Source organism: Acipenser ruthenus, chromosome 3 (assembly GCF_902713425.1).
Source record: "Acipenser ruthenus chromosome 3, fAciRut3.2 maternal haplotype, whole genome shotgun sequence".
Lineage (NCBI taxonomy): Eukaryota > Metazoa > Chordata > Actinopteri > Acipenseriformes > Acipenseridae > Acipenser > Acipenser ruthenus.
In genome coordinates, this window is record NC_081191.1 from 35,025,105 (window position 1) to 35,042,949 (window position 17,845).

At 36.2% G+C, this 17,845-nt stretch overlaps 1 protein-coding gene across 5 annotated transcripts in view; it reads right to left on the reverse strand.

Moving 5' to 3' along the window:
* Positions 1 to 532: 532 nt before the first annotated feature.
* LOC117435601 (zinc finger protein 385D-like) overlaps positions 533 to 17,845 on the reverse strand; it is a 121,344-nt gene continuing 104,031 nt past the window's right edge. For all 5 annotated transcript variants that reach the window (XM_034058919.2, XM_034058918.2, XM_034058921.2 and 2 more), the window contains 5 exons: positions 14,599 to 14,761; positions 8,255 to 8,509; positions 6,615 to 6,796; positions 3,812 to 3,913; positions 533 to 1,938 (listed from right to left, as the gene is read on the reverse strand). In XM_034058919.2, coding sequence (XP_033914810.2) covers positions 1,702 to 1,938; positions 3,812 to 3,913; positions 6,615 to 6,796; positions 8,255 to 8,509; positions 14,599 to 14,761 — 939 coding nt within the window. In that variant the 3' untranslated portion in view covers positions 533 to 1,701. The remainder of the gene's footprint in view (positions 1,939 to 3,811; positions 3,914 to 6,614; positions 6,797 to 8,254; positions 8,510 to 14,598; positions 14,762 to 17,845) is intronic.

The following is a 17,845-nucleotide window of genomic DNA, read 5'->3' on the forward strand; positions in this document are numbered from 1 at the left end:
ATTGCCGTCTACTTTTCCAATGCTTGTATCTTCCAATGAATAGTATTCAAAATGTTTATTTTCTTCCAGTAAAATAGTGGCAGTTTCCACAGTTCATTATGTATGTTGAAAATGATGCCAAACTCCTTAAATTAGGTCTTTGAAAATTGTCAAAATGGTCCTTGAAAAGTCCTTGAAATTTCTATCAGAAAAAAAACTGCATGAACCCTGTTAATACCAATACTTATGCCATGAATAAATATTTGAAATTTCGACGTGCTTTTATTTTTATTTTTATTTATTTTTTTGTAAAGATTGTCGATTAAACTACCAGAAAAATTTGTATTTTGGTCTTTGTCATATCAATCAGTGACTAATGCCAACTAAATGCTTGTATTTAACATGTTTTCTTGAATAATGTTATATTGAGTGTAGGGTGCCAATACTTTTGTCTGCGACTGTATATATGTGGCAAAGTGGTTTGCAGTGTTCAGGTGTAGAGGTGATGCAGTGCTCAGTAATAACAACCCAACAACAGTTCAATGATGAAAAACAAAGCTTTATTATTTGCTTAAATAATAATACTGGCTATACACAGCGATGTGTAAAGCCAGTCAAAACCACAAGGTTCAGTCCCGAAATAATAACACACACTTTAAAACACCTACACGATCACCAGTCCAACAGTGAGTGCTCCGGGTGCAGGTGGTGTTGTGAATATATGAAACGGTGAGAACAGTGGTGCAGTGCAGTCCGGGTTTGATGCTGGCTTAACAGCAACAGCTCCCCGATATTTAGCCATCTACAATGACAAATAACACTAAACACTCACGGTTTCTTTTTACTCCTCCCAGTCGTTTCGTAACCATAACAGAGGAACAGATTGCTTTGCCACTTCCCCTGATATACTCTCAGTCACGCCCCCTTCGGTAGCGAGTGCAATCACGTATCCTCCAATCCATGACTGACACATCGCATACCACATTAAGGCGATGACTTCTGGTATTGTGACTCCGACCCTGGAATAAACTGCCAAACCATCCAGTCCGGGGCACACTGTTCCCGTTATACTGCGCCCTCACAGGTCGGGAGGGAGATTGTTGACTCGGATTCATTCGCTCTCTGTATTATACCAGAAATGCCATTTGCCAAACAAATAATCATCCATGTGTGTGCAACATGTTTCTGCATTTTTTGTACATGTACATGGACAACTCAGTGATCAATCATTCAGGTGGTCAACAAAGTAAGTATTTTTTATTTCAAAGTTTGCACTTTTAACACATAAACTAATGGCACAGACAAGCACCACACTAATGCTTAACATTGTTGATGTTGTTCTCCTCATTGTTGTTGTCAAACGCAGTTTACTTAGCATTAGGGATAATGAGGGTAATCGTCACAGTGTTTTATATACATAGAATGCAGAGCTAATGTCCTGTGACACACATACGGCTGCTTCTAAAGCATGGACTACTTGTAATGGGGTGGGTGGGGGTTGTGCAAACAGCACATTCACAAATGTATTCTAACCTTACTAAAACTATGCACTAGGGAGAGTTTCTCTACAATTTTAATTAGGAATGCTTTATGAGAATTTTAAGTAGTCCAGTCTCTCCTAATGCTTTTGATCCTATGGAAATATCACTGCATAGTTCCCTGTTTTCTCTTTAAGTTATTGCAGTACTTTATACTATAACAGTCTACTGGTCCAGACTCCGATCAGTATGGCGCAAACAGCACAGGTGTGTGAGGTGTTCGTATGGGTCCTGGTGCAGGTCGTAATAACGCTGGAGAAAGGGCTTGAGCTTGGAAGAGAGCACCTGCTGGGGTTGAGCGCAATGCGAAGGGGGAGCCGACAGCTGATGCTGCTGCTGTCATCGCTGCGGCTGTAATGTGATTTGGTAAAATTCTGGGGGTCAGTGTCTTTCCAGGTTCCTTTCTTAATGTGAGTTTTACCTGCAAAATATAAAAAATATGAATACCAATCTAGATTTGATATGCATTTCAATGATTTTTACATATGCCATCCATCCAGGTTTTACCAAGACAAGTCTATATGCAAAATATTTTCCTATGTCAAGGCTTGGCTGCTGGAAGTCCCTTGGTCAGAAATGTATCATCTGTCCTATTACTACATACTTTACTATTTTACAAAATATTTGGAATTTAGACTACACATTCAGATTGATGATCAAATTGTGGTAAATAGCAGTATATTTGAACCTCAACATGCCCCCCAAAAATTTAAATAAATATATTTGGTTAATATGACAATGGTATATAAAAACAAGACTGCAGGATATAGACAAATTAACAAACTGGTGTATTATTTAACAATAACATGCATGAAATGTGTTACTCCGACCTGCTTATAACTTATACATCTTTAAATTGCCTTGTTCCCCTTCATCTAAAAGATTTGCTGGCCCCATATGTCCCTTGCGCTCTCTTAGATGAAAAGATTAAGGTTTGCTTCCACAGATACAGAGAAAGAAGGCAGGTGGAAGAGCGTTCAGCTTTAGAGACCCTAAGTTGTGGAATGACCTGCCACGATTTGTAAGGGAGGCACCATCTCTCGCTGCTTTTAAAGTAAGAGTAAAAAAAAAACCTTTTTATAACTGAGCATGAGCATTTCAAAAGGGAAAATGCATCATCCTATTTTATTCTATTTCTTTTTTAAGTAAAATTAAAAAGATATATTTTATTATTTGAATGTATGTAATTTAAAGGTGTATTTTATCATGTTATATTTTACTATTTCTCAAAACTGTTTTTATATTATACATTTTTGTTACTTTTTTACTTACTGGTTTATCGCCAAAGGCGCTATATAAGAAATAAAGACTGATTGATTGATTTAGTAATTAAAAGTTGTAAATTATTCCAAATATAAAAAAATGTTGCTTCACAAAGTAAGATAACTAAGATAATTAAGATAATGTAATTACAGTATTGAAGCAATGCTAACAGCTATTATTCATTTTATCACTTTAGCAGCCAAGATTTATATCAGCGTTGTTTATTGCAGTGTAGCATGTACTGTACCTTTGTTGTGAGTACAAAAAACAAACAAATAAAAAAACACCAGTTACCTCACATACTATACTTGAATATATACAGTAGAACCTGCTATATCCGATTTAATTGGTTCCAGGAGTCATTGGATATGTGAAGCTATCTTATCTCAGGAGGGAGTTTTTATACTACATTGTAGTTATTAACGTTATGGCATTGTAAATTAACTAAGGTACATCAGTGTGTCTAAAACACCAAAGTATGAAAAAGTATTTTTTTTGCTCCGAAGGTGCGTGTTAACCCGAGACAGAAGAGTTTAAAAAAACACAACTAAAAAGAAGCATGCATCATCTTTTTAACAGGATAGTAATTATATTAGTCCATAGTTACAGCTGGCATATAAAAAGGTGAAACTGCACTCGTCTGCCTCCGGGTCTGCAGCACTAGCCTTCTCGTCTTTTCTAGCACCGGGTTTTAATATGCAACTTAATCCATTCTGTCTTGCTAAGAGCTGGATTCACTGTTTGAGACCCCTAATAAAATGTGCATTGATCAGTTTCCTTCTGTACCGTTTAGTTGGTAGCAGCATGTGTAAATGACAAATGGTATCCGATATGATAGGTTCTACTGTATAATGACATTCGTATTGATTTTTACTTTGCTTCCAGTTGAAAGCTTCAGCAGTTTTGCTGTGTCATAATAATGTGAAAAAAACTCTCAGGAACTGATTCAGTCCACGTTACCTTACTTATAACATGCAAACTGTTTTAAAGATTAGTCCAGTGCTATACAAAGAACTGTAAATCATCCTTACCGCATGTGCAGTTGTTCCTCTTTGGGCTTTGTTATAAGGGCTATATTTGGGTTTTGGTGGTTTTCCAGCAGCACGGTCTTTATGCCGTCTACTGCTAATGTGCTGTATAGAAGAGACAACTTGTTTAATTCATGTTGTTGTTACCAGTAGAACAGTTCTAGTACAATGCTTGGCACAAACAATGTACTGTAATTATAATTAGGGCTTCTGATTTTCAGTGTTTTACCCCGCCTTTTTACTCACCTTTAAGAATTCAGTTGATACCTGTTAAGCCATTTGTGTATCTCAATCACAACTTAGAAATGTGTTAATAGTAAAACTGATTTGATTTACAGGGTTTTTTCTGTGAAATAACTAAATGGGCTTTTAAATCAGCCAAGCCTTAATTTGTCATTTACAAACATAACGTACACACGAGATCACAACATTTTAATAAGTGACTAATCTTTATTAAAGCTAGAATGAAAATGTAAGTATTTTATCCTGGACACACTCTATTACAATCATTATGCGTAACTGTATTTGTAGAAACTTGGTGTATTTCAGGGGGCTGGAGCTGGGGCTCCTCCCTTGTGTCATCCCGCTAAAATACCTGTCAATCTCCCTTTAATTACCCGTCAGTCACCCTATTTAAACTGATTTAAATAGGGTGACTGACGGGTAATTAATTTGTGTCTTGCTTTTCAGTTTGCGGTTACCAAGCAGACTTGCAGACCCGATCTTAAAACAAAAAACTTTGTTTTCAGTCTGTTTAAAATGACTACTCACCCGAGGCAGCTTTTGATTTCATCTGACTCGGATGAAGATTTTTTCTCTCCTGCTTACTAGGATTGGCCGATCGAAAGGATTGCCCATTGAAGTAGGGAGTGATTGGGCTCCTTCCTCCGATTTGCGTTATCAGATTTTTGTGATTGAGATACACAAATGACTTAACAGGTATCAATTATATTTTTTAAAGGAGAGTAGACAGCCAAACTATAATGTAGGGCTAGTAATTTTCATGATCTTCACTTTGTCAACTCATGTTAGCTTTGTCATTTTATTGAAGTTCATTCATTTAAATTATAATTATAAAATAACGAGTAGATAAAATCTGAGAAGTAGACAGATCTTATACTGCATAGGGAGACTGTTGTTACCAAGTAGATGCTTCCAACAACTATAGCAATAATATGATAAGTGTTGTGGATTTTACTTTTTTAAGGACCTGGTTGTTAATACTGTTAGAGCCACTTATGTTTTACTGAATGTGTCATTTAGTTGAGTGTCATTAAGTTGACAGTGTTCTAGATATCACAGGGTTATATTGATTTAGAATACTAATGAACGTCAGAAAAGAGTCTCATTTTGCCTCATTTATCATCTTGTACCATTTTCACACTGGAGGGCTGGACACACATGCAGTACAAAACAATAAAGAAGTCTCGTATGCAGTGTGATTTTCAAACACATTCATTTCAATATTGCACAGGGTGTGTGAATGCAAATATAGCCCAGTAAAAATAATGTGAACTAAATGTAAAATATGGCAAATATTGTATTCAGTATTTAACGGTTGATTTCATGCTGTATTCTGTATATGCTACATCAGCATTGAAAATAGGATTTGTGGCAATGTTTGGGAGCATATGTATGTAGTGGAGTGTAATGTCTGGCATTACATTTGACTACTTTTATTGTTAAAAAATCCCTCCCCTAGTATTTTCAATGCACTTTCTTGTCCTTACTTCCTACATAAACCTCCACTCCAAGCTACTCTGTTCTGGTGTTTGTGGATACTTTCCTAGTTTGTACTGAACCAAGAAAGAAAGATCTTGGACAAGATTTTAGAGTTAGACATAACATTTTAACATATTGATACTGCTAAACAATCACTGAAGACTCAAATCTACATTACTGTAGGTAATATCTAACGTCTTTCTGTATAAACAACCCGTTACATGACACTTGGTTACTGGTAGTGGTGTGCAGTAGCCAGTGTATAAACAAACAATGACTGCTAGTTGAGAAATGTATATCAAATACAGCTTTGTGTGTAAAAGGACATTGTGAAAACGATAACAAATGTACAGCCAGCCAAAGCTGGTAACAACAGTAACTGTTTGAGTAAATCTCTTAATTCTGAGCACCAGGTTAAAAACATATGTTCATGCAGCTTTATTGAAGGCTTTTTATTTATTTATTTATTTATTTTATAAGTTTAGTCATTGCCAGTTATTTTTATTATTTTCTCCCAATTTGGAATGGCCAATTATTTTATTATGCTCAGCTCACCGCTACCACCCCTGCGCTGACTCGGGAAGGCGAAGACGAACACACGCTGTCCTCCGAAGTGTGTGCCGTCAGCCGACCGCTTTTTTCACACTGCGGACTCACCATGCAGCCACCCAAGAGCTACAGCGTCGGAGGACAACGCAGCTCTTGGGCAGCTTACAGGCAAGCCCGCAGGCGCCCGGCCAGACTACAAGGGTCGCTGGTGCGCGGTGAGCCGAGGACACCCTGGCCGACCTAACCCTCCCTCCCCCCGGGCGACGCTCGGCCAATTAAGCGCCGCCCCCTGGGAGCTCCCGTACTCGGTCGGCAAAGGAATAGTCTGGACTCGAACTCATGACGTCCAGTCTATAGGGCGCATCCTGCACTCTACGCAAGTGCTTTTTACTGGATGCGCCACTCGGGAGCCCCTATTGAAGGCTTTTTTTGTGAAAAGTACTTTTATATACCATTTCACATACTACAGCACAGGTTTTCAAAAGATTTTCAGACACAGCTGCTTAACCTCTTACTGTTTAAATTTTATACTGACCTGTTTCAGCTGTGTTTCTGAGTTGACGTGAACATTACAGACTTCACAGTGAAATGTTTTGTTCTGTAGTCCAGTAATTGCCTTGGTCGTGGAAGCAACTTTGCCTTTTATGGCAGGCCTTGGGAAAGCTTTAATAGTTCCACTGCCACTTCTGGCTTCTAACATAGTTATGTGCTTTGTACCTGTTCGGCAAAAAGATGAGAGGGATAAATAGCACAATTACGTACACAGTGCACATGTAGGTATACCCCTGAGGTATACATTTTGGATATCCCTCCCATTTAGCATGCATGCTGTTCAGAATTTTGCATTTCCTTTTGCATAATATATACAGTATTTCTCATGATGATATGCAATGTAGGGATGGGCTATGAAGATGTCTGGGGTCATGAAATACAGCATGTTAATCAGAGGCATTTACTGCATTGTACTTGTACTGTTACAGCTAGCAGAGGGTAATCATAACTTCATAGAACTAGAGGATATACTGCTTACTAAGGGTTTCTTTTGTTAGCATTCTGTAAGTTTAAGGTTTTATATTTCATGTCTTTATTCACTGTACTTTATTAACAGATATAAGAAAATTCACTTTGTAGGACATATGTTTAATATTTTTAGTTATGATTTAGGCCAAAGGCCAAAAACCAGTGCTATTCTATCACTTTCTGTACTTACACATGTATTCTTTTTAATGTAAAATGTGTTTTATTTGCATATCCTTTCAAGTTCTTTATATGATGGGGTAATTTCAACACTGCTTGAAAATCAAGCTTACAGTTCCTAAAATATGTCTTATCTACTGTCTTTGTGCCTTATGTAACCAGTCCCTTTTCTGTGTGCTAGATGTTAAGTACAGTACCTGTTCCTGCTTTTGGTTTGACCACCAAATTTCAAACTGCCATCCCGCTTATTATTCAGACCTCAATATCTTTACAGATGTCCTTATTGCGTTCTCAGTATATCTTCAAGTGATGCCTTATTTAAACACCAGTTTATTTAGTAATCAAGCATACTAAGAGAGGTAAAAACTGCCAGAATAATCTTTAGTCATACCTCTACTATTGCAATAGCTGTCCATGGACCGCATGCCACCATACAGGGATGTTTAATTAGAAAATGCAAGGCTGAAAAGGTTGTTTAATTTCTGTTAAGTCTGCAAATCAGGTTAGAACACCTGCTAGTAAACATCACTGAATTGATTAAATTTATTTTCTAAAATAGCTACTTAATTATCAAGACACAAAAAATGTAACTTGTCATAACTGAGATGTGTAGTTAGGGGCTCATTGGTTACCTCAGGTTGCTGACCCCTGTACAAGTCAGATACATTTGCTGAAGTAAACTCCTGAAATTTAAAACAGCAAAAACATGATACTGTAATGGCATAACAATAGTGCCAACAAAACAAAAAGTGGGCTTAGATTTTATCAGCTATTTCCATTTTCTAACTGTCACGTGGTAAATATAAAAAGTGAATTCCCACAACTTATGTTAGCTTCATCAGACTGCAAACACACATTTACGTGTTCTGTATGCTTCAGAACCTCTCAGTTAGAAGCCTAAATTGCCTAGAGTAAAGTCTATTCCTGGAAAGATAATGACAGGGCTGCTGAGATGAAATTGAAATTGCCAAGGCTTACCGCTATTGTGTGCTTCCAGCTGTGAGGCAGAGTTGACAGCTACCTTACATAGAGAGCAATAGAGCAGTCTTTTGGCTTTTTCGTCCTCTGTCTCCATTGGAAGGCAGGAATTGCTGCCAGTTGTTGCCACCTCTTTCTGGTTGGCCCCCAAGGTTGTCTCTGTACTTGTCTGCACACTACAGTTTGTCAGGGCTGCTGCTGGTTCTGCTGCAGTTGCTGTTGATAATCGTAATAATGGTATTCCCGTTGTGCTGTCTGCAGTTAAAGAAGGAATAAAAAGAGGGATATGATAGTTGATAGTGGTGCTATGAAAAAGACATGTGATTATAATGTTGCATAATGAAAGACTATCAGTGTATTTTTCTGCTTTGACTAATTTAGAACGCACCACTTAAAATAATAAAAAAATAAATAAACGCTTGAAAGCAGATTCATACATTTCTTTCCCCTTATCAGTGTCATTTGACATAGCCAAGCAGCAATCAAATTGATAGCTCATTACAGACTACAAATTAACCAGGACTTTTGAAGGCTCCACATATTTGCCTATAATGATAGACTCTCATCCCTGTGTTACGCAACCATGCACAGCTGTTCTCTTGCAGCATTTTGTAAGGGAGGTTTAATGTAGGTGCATTGTACTTGAGTTTGCAATTAGGGGGTGCATTAATTCAACCCCCTTGTCATTCTATGCTCGCTATTATGCAGATGATAAAGGTATACAATGAGTACCAGTTGTCAGAGATAGCTTCCTCACCATACCGATTAAAAAAAAAAAAAAGCTGTATTTGACTCCCCCTCAATCAGCACACTGTTAAATATTTTTTCACAGTTAGGCATGACTGCTTATGTATTTACGTTTGCTGATGACACTGGTTTGCTTTGATTTTTCAAAAATCCTGCTCCAGTTACCTTATTAATTTTGCACTAGTAACTGATTAACTAATAATCACTGTACGGTTATCCTGAACAATGCACACAGTCTGTGCATATTTGCATTACAATCGCTGTTTGATCCTGGGTCTTGCATTAACTTGCCAGTCTTAAACTGAACAGTAATGTGGATTCTAGAAGACAATATCCCCTGCCTTGGCAGAGCTGCTGCAATTTTGCTTTGATTTTTTTTCACCTTTTTGAAAACAAGTCAATAGCCAGTGTAAGTGTAACTCATCTAATTTTAAATGTGTTATTTAGAATAAGCAATTAAAGCAAAGCAATTTAACACATGTTCTACTTGGTGTTAACATTCCACTAACATGCAGTTATATAGTAATTATTTTATTTTACCATTCACACATTTTTTTATAACATACTTTACGTGGTTAACTGTAACCTGTATTTACCATCCTTAACCTGTGCTTTTCTATGATTTTGCTTCACAGCTTACATTCCTATATAGAGGGAGTCTAATTAAAATTTTTAAATAAAAAGAAACCTACAATGTGAAAAAAGATGTTTGTGTGCAATGTCAAGGTCATAGTTCAGTAAAAGGTATTTCCTCAGTACTGCCATTCTTAGATACGTGACACAGTAAATCAGTCTAAGAATCAATAAATCAATCTTGTGTTTCATGCAGCTTAGCTTTTTCCTCCCGTAAAAGATTATTCCTGATTAGAAGATTCGTTTTCACTTGTTCAGAAAATAAAAACAAAAATAATCTATGGGCAGGGTCATTTTTGTGGTCAAATGTGCATTTAATCTCGGCTTCTATCAACCATTACTGACAACAGTGTGATTAGGAACTCTGTTATATACTACATTCCCTATTTTGTGTTTCCATGGAAAATATTCTTAGCGCTGTCCAATTGTACAGATATGCCCTTTTGACCTGTAGCTGTCACCCTCGTCTGTGTCTTAGGGCAACTCAAATTATTATTTTCTGTTTAGTCACTGTGAAAGGGTAGCGTTGTGGTTAAGACTGGTTACTGTCAGAAAGTAGACCCTGAAAGCTGCAGTTTAAGCGCGGATGCACAAACAAAACATGATCAAATAAACAAGGTACGGGGACCAAAATAAAAAGGTTTAAACAAACCAATCAAAAAACAAATCAGACTTTCTTCCACTGTTCAGGCTGGGCAATTGCTTTCACTAAACCCTCCTCCTCAAACAAAGGATCTGGTTCCCTTTATATACCATGTGACTGAGGCTTGACTGACCATCAGTTATTCAGTCAAGACCCAGCCACATTCCACATCTGTATTTGGCAGGAATGGGATCCAAATTAATTAAACTTTATTTATACATTTTAAACAAACCACACTATTTACGTGTGCAGGGCTTCCGTACTACCACAGTCACCAATTAAATTACAAGGCCATTCCCATATTTAAGGAGCAACTTCACTGATGTATTCTTCTTCTTGTTTATATTCTTAATGTTTATCATTTTCTGTTTCAGTCTTTATATTCTGGAGACTTCTTAAAACTCTGAAGTACCCCTGCAAGCTGTCCTGAGGCCTCAGATACTTCTGAGTTTTAAAATGTCAACTGGCTGTGATGACTGAAACAGAAAAATATATTTAAAGTGAATCAAAACAACATGAAGAGTGCATTAGTTAAGATAACTGGTAATTCATACTTGTACTCATTTTCACTTTAAGGAGGGTTTTTGATACATTCTTAGTTCAACTCATACTGCAACCAATCAAAAGATATGATTGATGTTTTTCTGTATTCAGTACCCAAGTAGTACAGGGTTTATTTGTCAAAAGAGAAAGAGAAACTTCCATGTAGTGAGCTGCAAATGTTACCTTGCAATTCTTACAGTTTAAAATACTTTTGTACTAAAAAAGCATGACAAATGGCTAATAAGAATCTTTAGTTTCACCTTAAATCATTCGTATCTTTGCTGGAAGCATTAATGCTGTCTGTGACTCTGTTTCTCATGCCTAACAAATGACAGACTTACTTCTGTATGAGTAACTTCAACATACTTTGACAATTCTAATTATAATTGATAACAATAGGACAAAATGAAACACCTGTCAAATCTGCCAAGAAGCCAGCAGGATTGAAAAATGTCTTCAGCTTCATGCCCATTCAGATCACCTGACAACCAGAATTCAGGGGACACGGCATTCAAAATGTGAACCCAATTTACAATAAAATGTTTATCATGTCAAAGGAGATTTTAAGCACAACAATACTGCATGATTGGCAGTATGTATATGCAGAGGAAATTTCATTTGAAGTGTTTTGTAATAATCCTCTATGTCTGAATCCCTTCTTTTTGTGTCAATTAACACAAGAAATAACCTTTTAAACTAACAGTACACAAAGTAATGAATGGACAAAACCTCTTTTCTTGGTGTTCCAATAATCTATCCTGCACAGCTTTTGTGACCTGGGCTTTTGGTTTAGGTTGTGTAGAGAATTTAATCCATTCTCATTACTTCTTTCAATTAGTATAATCAGGTCAGAGTAGGGCCTTTCAATGAGAGCTGTCTATTACATCACTCACTGATGACTCGAAACACCTTCCAGCCACAGTAAAGTGCTACTTGTCTTTTTATTTCAACCACGTTACAGTGTTCCCTAGGGAAAGGGCCAATCTGAGTTTTCTTAATTACCTTTTAGAAAAAAAAGCTATTTATATTTCTGAAATTCCTCTGCATTTGTTAGTCTTCTAAGTAATCAAAGGGAATCCATGAGATCTCAATCCCTTTTTAACTGTTTCAGAATTAAGTTCTCTAATTAAAATGATTAGGCCCCATTATATGTTATTATGGCTAAAATGTAATGGTTCCCTTTAGGCCACTTTTAGGCAAAAATTATCATTCAATATTCAAAAACATATAAAATCTGGACTATTTTTGTTTTATGATCAGTATACAAGGTTGATTAAAGACATAAGGAAGTTGGAGGCCAGCAATAAAATTGTGCACACACCTTGAACTTTATCTCTGCAGTTTTGTGTGTTTCCTGTTTGCCAGCTGACTGACTAACAGCATCTTTACACTGCAACTGGAAATCCTACAGCACGGGCAACATAATATAAAAACAAATGAAGAGGAGGGTTCTCGAATCCAAGGTCGCCAAGTTAAAAGGTTGTATGCTTGGACAGTACAACCTCTTTTTGGTAAGTGTCCCTAGTCATATATTATGGTGGCATGACCCGTAGCAGCTGTACTGGGCCAGAGTATAGTGTTTATATAATTAACTACAGTATACAAAGCTTTGTGAATAGAGGACTGTATTGCATACTGTTTATGAGATAAGAGCTGTTTAAAAAGTGGAAGCAAAGGTGGCCTTTGATACACATACCAAATAATGATTACTGTTCAATGGATGTGGTGTTTTAGTTTTGTTTTAAATTCCCACATCTACAGTGCTTGGATAAAAATAATTAATTATAGAACCTATGTATGTGAAAGGTATGTCAAACATATGAAAATAATAAACCGGCAATGTATATTTTTTTTTACAAAACAGGCCTTTAAAGTCATAACCTTGAGTGTTAGTCTGAGTTTGATTTAAACCAGTATTGATGTAACTCTTTTCAGCTTTGTGTGACTGCTCTCAGCAGATCTCTTATTACAGCAGTGACCTCTTCCTTCACCACTTTGGTGTTCATACACAACAAACAGAATGTTCTGCAGGCCCTAACTCAAACACCCCTATCTGGGTTCAGCAGCTTTTATATTACTGTATTACCAAGTGATCTCAGTTTTCCATTAGCATCACAGGAAGGAATTAATATATGGTAAAACGTACTTCAGTGTCCCAGTTAATACTACATTTACATGCCTCTATAATTTACTCCACTTAAGGCTGATTCTCACATTAATATTCATTAGAAATGATTCCTGGAAACCCTTTGACAGAAATGAAGCTGTGACTAGTAAACGTAAGACAGAGTGAATTGTATTATAGCCCAAACTCTGCAACAACAACATCAAAAATAATAATAATAATAATCAGCAGCAGCAGCTTAAAAATAACTTAAGTGATGTATTGTGCCATGTTGAAAAGTCTCTAGGGAGGCTCTGTGGTATCTACATGTACTGTATGCTAACAAGACCCAATCAAATTCTGCCAATCTTAATTAGCAGTAAAATCTAACTGGAGTTAATACTGTACAGTGGAGGAGTATCTAGATCCAGCCTGATTCGAACAATTTTTTTTTCTTTAAATCGTCCCCTGAAGAAAACCATCGCTTCTTACAGTTATTGAGCAAAATAAACAACTGAAGCTATCTCTGCAAGATGATTTGTACACCCTGTAAAATTGTTACTTAAAAACATGCACATTAAGAGCAATCAGTAATTTAGTTAATATCAAATGATGAATTTTTTTGACAAGAATTAAATGCTGGAGTCTTGATTGCTATTCAAACATTTAATCTAATGGGTTGCTTAAATGGTCTTTTAGACTCATAGTTATAATATAAATACAGTATTCAACATATATATATATATATATATAGTAAATGGTCATTAAAATTGTACTATGTATTAAGTTTTTTAAATTATAGCATCCAATGGTAAATTGTCTAGAAGGCTTTTTAAAAAGGTTAGGCAATAGGTTATTCTTTTGTGTACACACAATTGTATACATACTTTTGTCACTTTGCTATATATATATATATTTGTCACCTAAATTATTTTTCAGACATTTTTTTAATGTGCTTTGTCTCTGCTTTTGGGTTTAATAATGGGTTATATTTGTTTGTCTAGATTAGCACAAACCAAGCGCAATATATATTATATACAGATACAGAGAGAGAGAGAGAGAGAGAGAGAGAGAGAGAGAGAGAGAGAGAGAGAGAGAGAGAGAGAGAGAGAGAGAGAGAGAGAGGTAGATATAACCTGAAGATAGCATTGCTATAGTAATTATCATGCAGAACTAGCACAAATATAGATTTAATGGTATCAATACCTTACCTCTTAATATTTGATTTATGCATTCTAACATTGTACATTTAGTAATTGTAAATATACTTTTCAGACATTCAACAGCACTTACCTGTTTTGTTACTGTACTGATTTTTATGATGTGAAGGATTTGAGTATGCTCTTGTCAAAACAAGGCGGCCCTGCCCACTTAGATGATAGACGTTGGCTGCAATCATAAGATTAGACTTTTTTTTCCTGTCAGATGCCATGTCATATACAGTACTTCGTATATGAAATGAAACTCCCTCTTTTCAGAGTCAGTGCTTGTGAAACACACAAGCAAGTTACAAACATTAATATTAAGTAAACTGCAAGGTACAAGCCTTATTCTGACAAAAAAACTCAAATTGTGATCAACAGCCACAAATCGATAAAGCAGAACGAAAATCTGGCAAATCCAGCTGAAATGAAAAACAGGAGATAAATAAACAAAGATTTTTTTTTGCTTAACCTGTTCTGTCAGTGTTGGTATTGATGGTATTGGTAGTGATGATGGTGAAGGTGGTCTTTGCGCTGTCCTTGGTAGCAGCAGCTTTCTGCTTTTTTTTCGGGGCTTCCCGTGCTTTGAGCTTCTTGGCATGTTTAGTGCCTTTGTAGTGGGCCGATGCCTGGCTCTACAAAGGAGAACAAAATGAACCATGCAATCAGGCTCATTTCAAAACTGGCACTCTCTGTATTGTTGCAAATACAGACCCCTTTCAATAATAGGCACCACATTCCCATGCTTCTCCTCATCACTAAACCTAGTGAGTTATTAGAGTAATGCTTGGGTACACTTGCTGGTTGTCAGTCAGGCTTGCCATAAGGTAGTTCATTTTTGTTTATGTCATAGTGAAATCATGTAACCCTGTCATATGGTTTGTATATAACAAAATATCATAAATGATAAAGTTACCCACTTACGGGTGTTTTTCACATACTTGTAAGAATCAGTCACTACAAGTTCACTACACACACATCCTAAATAAGTTATCCTTGTATTACTCATGTCACACAGCAATATTTTGTTCTGCGTCATTTAATTTGATCAAGCAGGGAATTTTGGGGGCCTTTATTGAAAGAATACTGGATAATGGTTTGTTTCCTTAGAAACAAACACAAATAGCATATCCAAGCAGTTTTTACAGTTAGTAAAAAATGACACATAACATTGCCACACACACTATAAGCAAAACATGATCTATTAAACAGACATATATATTTTTTTTTTACCAAACACTGTTTGATCTGTAAATCATGCTAGAAACATATCAAACATTATAACAACCATAGTTCAATATTTTTGGATGCATATACTTATATTTTAGTTAATATAGATTAAGTTAATGGTCTCAGAATGCATACCTTCATAATGAATCCATAATGAGATGCAGTCAATGCTGATGATTGAATTACTTAATGAATACTTGGTTTGTCATGATATAATGTTTATTGCAATTATGATATATGTCTGTAACTCATTCTCTTGACATGAGAACATGGATCAAAACATGAACATGCCTTGCAGGAACAGGCCCACCTCCCACTCTCCATAGAACATACATTGCTAGTATTTGACAAGTTAATGAGAGTGTGGTTAATTGCTGTAGCGTATTTAAACATGATTTAGATGGGCTTCTTCGAAATATCACCAAAAAAAAAAAAAAACAGAAATGAGAATGGGCTCTTAAAAAATAGCTACTATTCATTTGAATATGTTATGCAGTTACACATGAACATTCAGTAATCACAGTACAATACTTTACAAATTTGAATCACCTAAAATCTAAAAGCTAACCAACTATGGCTTTTTAGGCCTGAGCCCTGGACCTTTTCTTTCGTCAGCAACTGAGAATACTCTGCTGAGACTGGTGTCTACTCAGTGCTGCCAAATAAAAAAAGTCAGCTGGCAAATGCACTGGCATAATAAACATTGTTGCACTACCGGTATTTGTTTTATACTGTAACACTTATGTTACTCCTCTGGAAAACTTGTTTTATAAAACTAACAAATGGTAGCCACTCTTTACAACAGAACAGTATTGATAGCAGTGACCATAATCCTTTCTGGATTATTTTTATTTCATTATCTGATCAAGTAGCAACAAGGGATTACAATAGAGCTGGGTTATAACTTTTCTCCTGGATAGGCTCTCAGCAACTACTGTAAAAGATTACTGTGTTGAAGGACATTGGCCATATTAAACTGACAACTTGCAATGCTGTTGTGTGGAACTATATACAGTATGTTATTTACATGCATGTTTTTTCATGATATACAGAGGCTGCATTTTAAAAGACCAAGGGCTATTTACTCCAAAGTGTCATTAGCAATTTGTTTTTCAGAAAGGAGAAACACATCCAATAAAGAACTGAGACCTTTAACTTAGGAACTTGCAAACAGTTTTAAATTGTTTCTTATTCATTTTAGAATTGTAATGGTATATTTTTTTTTTCTTTCAGATAAAAATTGCACTAATGACGATTTGGATTAAATAGCTTTGTGAATCCAGCCCATATTATCATAGAAAAGTACAAGTAAATTGTTCAGTTTTGCCCATTTATAGTCATCATTTTGTATGGAGCAGGAGTATTCCTAATTTTTAGTATAATTAATGTTCACACATTTCAATATGTATTTTTCATACACACTTTTCTCCTTTGTATTGAGCGGTACCAAAAAGCAGAGGGAGGATGTTGAGAAATCATATGCAAATGTTAAAGTTCTAGACTTTAACAAAATGAAACAGACGCGAAAACAGATGGCTTGAACTACCCACCATAACTGTCTACAGTACGTTGTTGGTCTTTTCAAGAGCTTTTCTGAATCATGATGTAAAATTGCTATAGTGAGTAACTGTAAAAAATTAGTTACTACTGCCAACCCACTGTGATGATGATTGTCATTTTACGTTTAGAAAACAAATTTGCAATTTCGCCAGGAATATAAAAAGTAATTGTATTTTTCGGTGCTTATTTTTAGCTATTTTTATCGGGGCTTTCATTTTTGATATACTGTATGAAATTAGTGTTTTCGGTTACTTTCCAAAATGCTTGAGCGTTTTTTTGTGTGTGTGTGTGTGTGAAAATATGAATAGTAACTCGACAGTACTTGCACACTTAAGCTGTACCTTCTTTCCTTTGCTGTCTTCCACATGAAATCACTTTAGTCACGGGCACATTCTTCTGGGGTGTTTGTGTGTACGCATTTTTGTACGTTTCACCACAATTCTGTTATGAATCCTCCGTGTCTTAACTGTAATACAGTTTTAAATCCCGCTAACAAGCCGCCATCCTGATTGTAATCTCGTTTTAAATCTCGCAAGCGGATTCTCCAATGGAAATGTAGGAATGTGCTGTCACTCAGTAGTTGGGGCGGGTTTATTCAGAACGAATCAATGATAGATACAAGTCAGGAAGGCGGGACATTGCCCAGCAGCACAGGGAAATGTATTTATTATTATTTTTGAAGTAGGTTTTATTTTTTAAATGTGAAAAGGGTAAAGTCAACGTGAATATATGAACCATTTCCACAATTTTTTACTGTGTTTTCCAGTGTTTATTGGCTATTCACCGATTTTTTTTTGTATCGGGGAGTTTTATCAGGTTTTACTATTCAATGGCCAAGTGAGACCGATAGGAGCCGAGAGAAGCCGAAAAAAAGGGGGGCGGTCTGAGCAATACACATAGCCCGCCACCACAGAGATAACATGGCCATA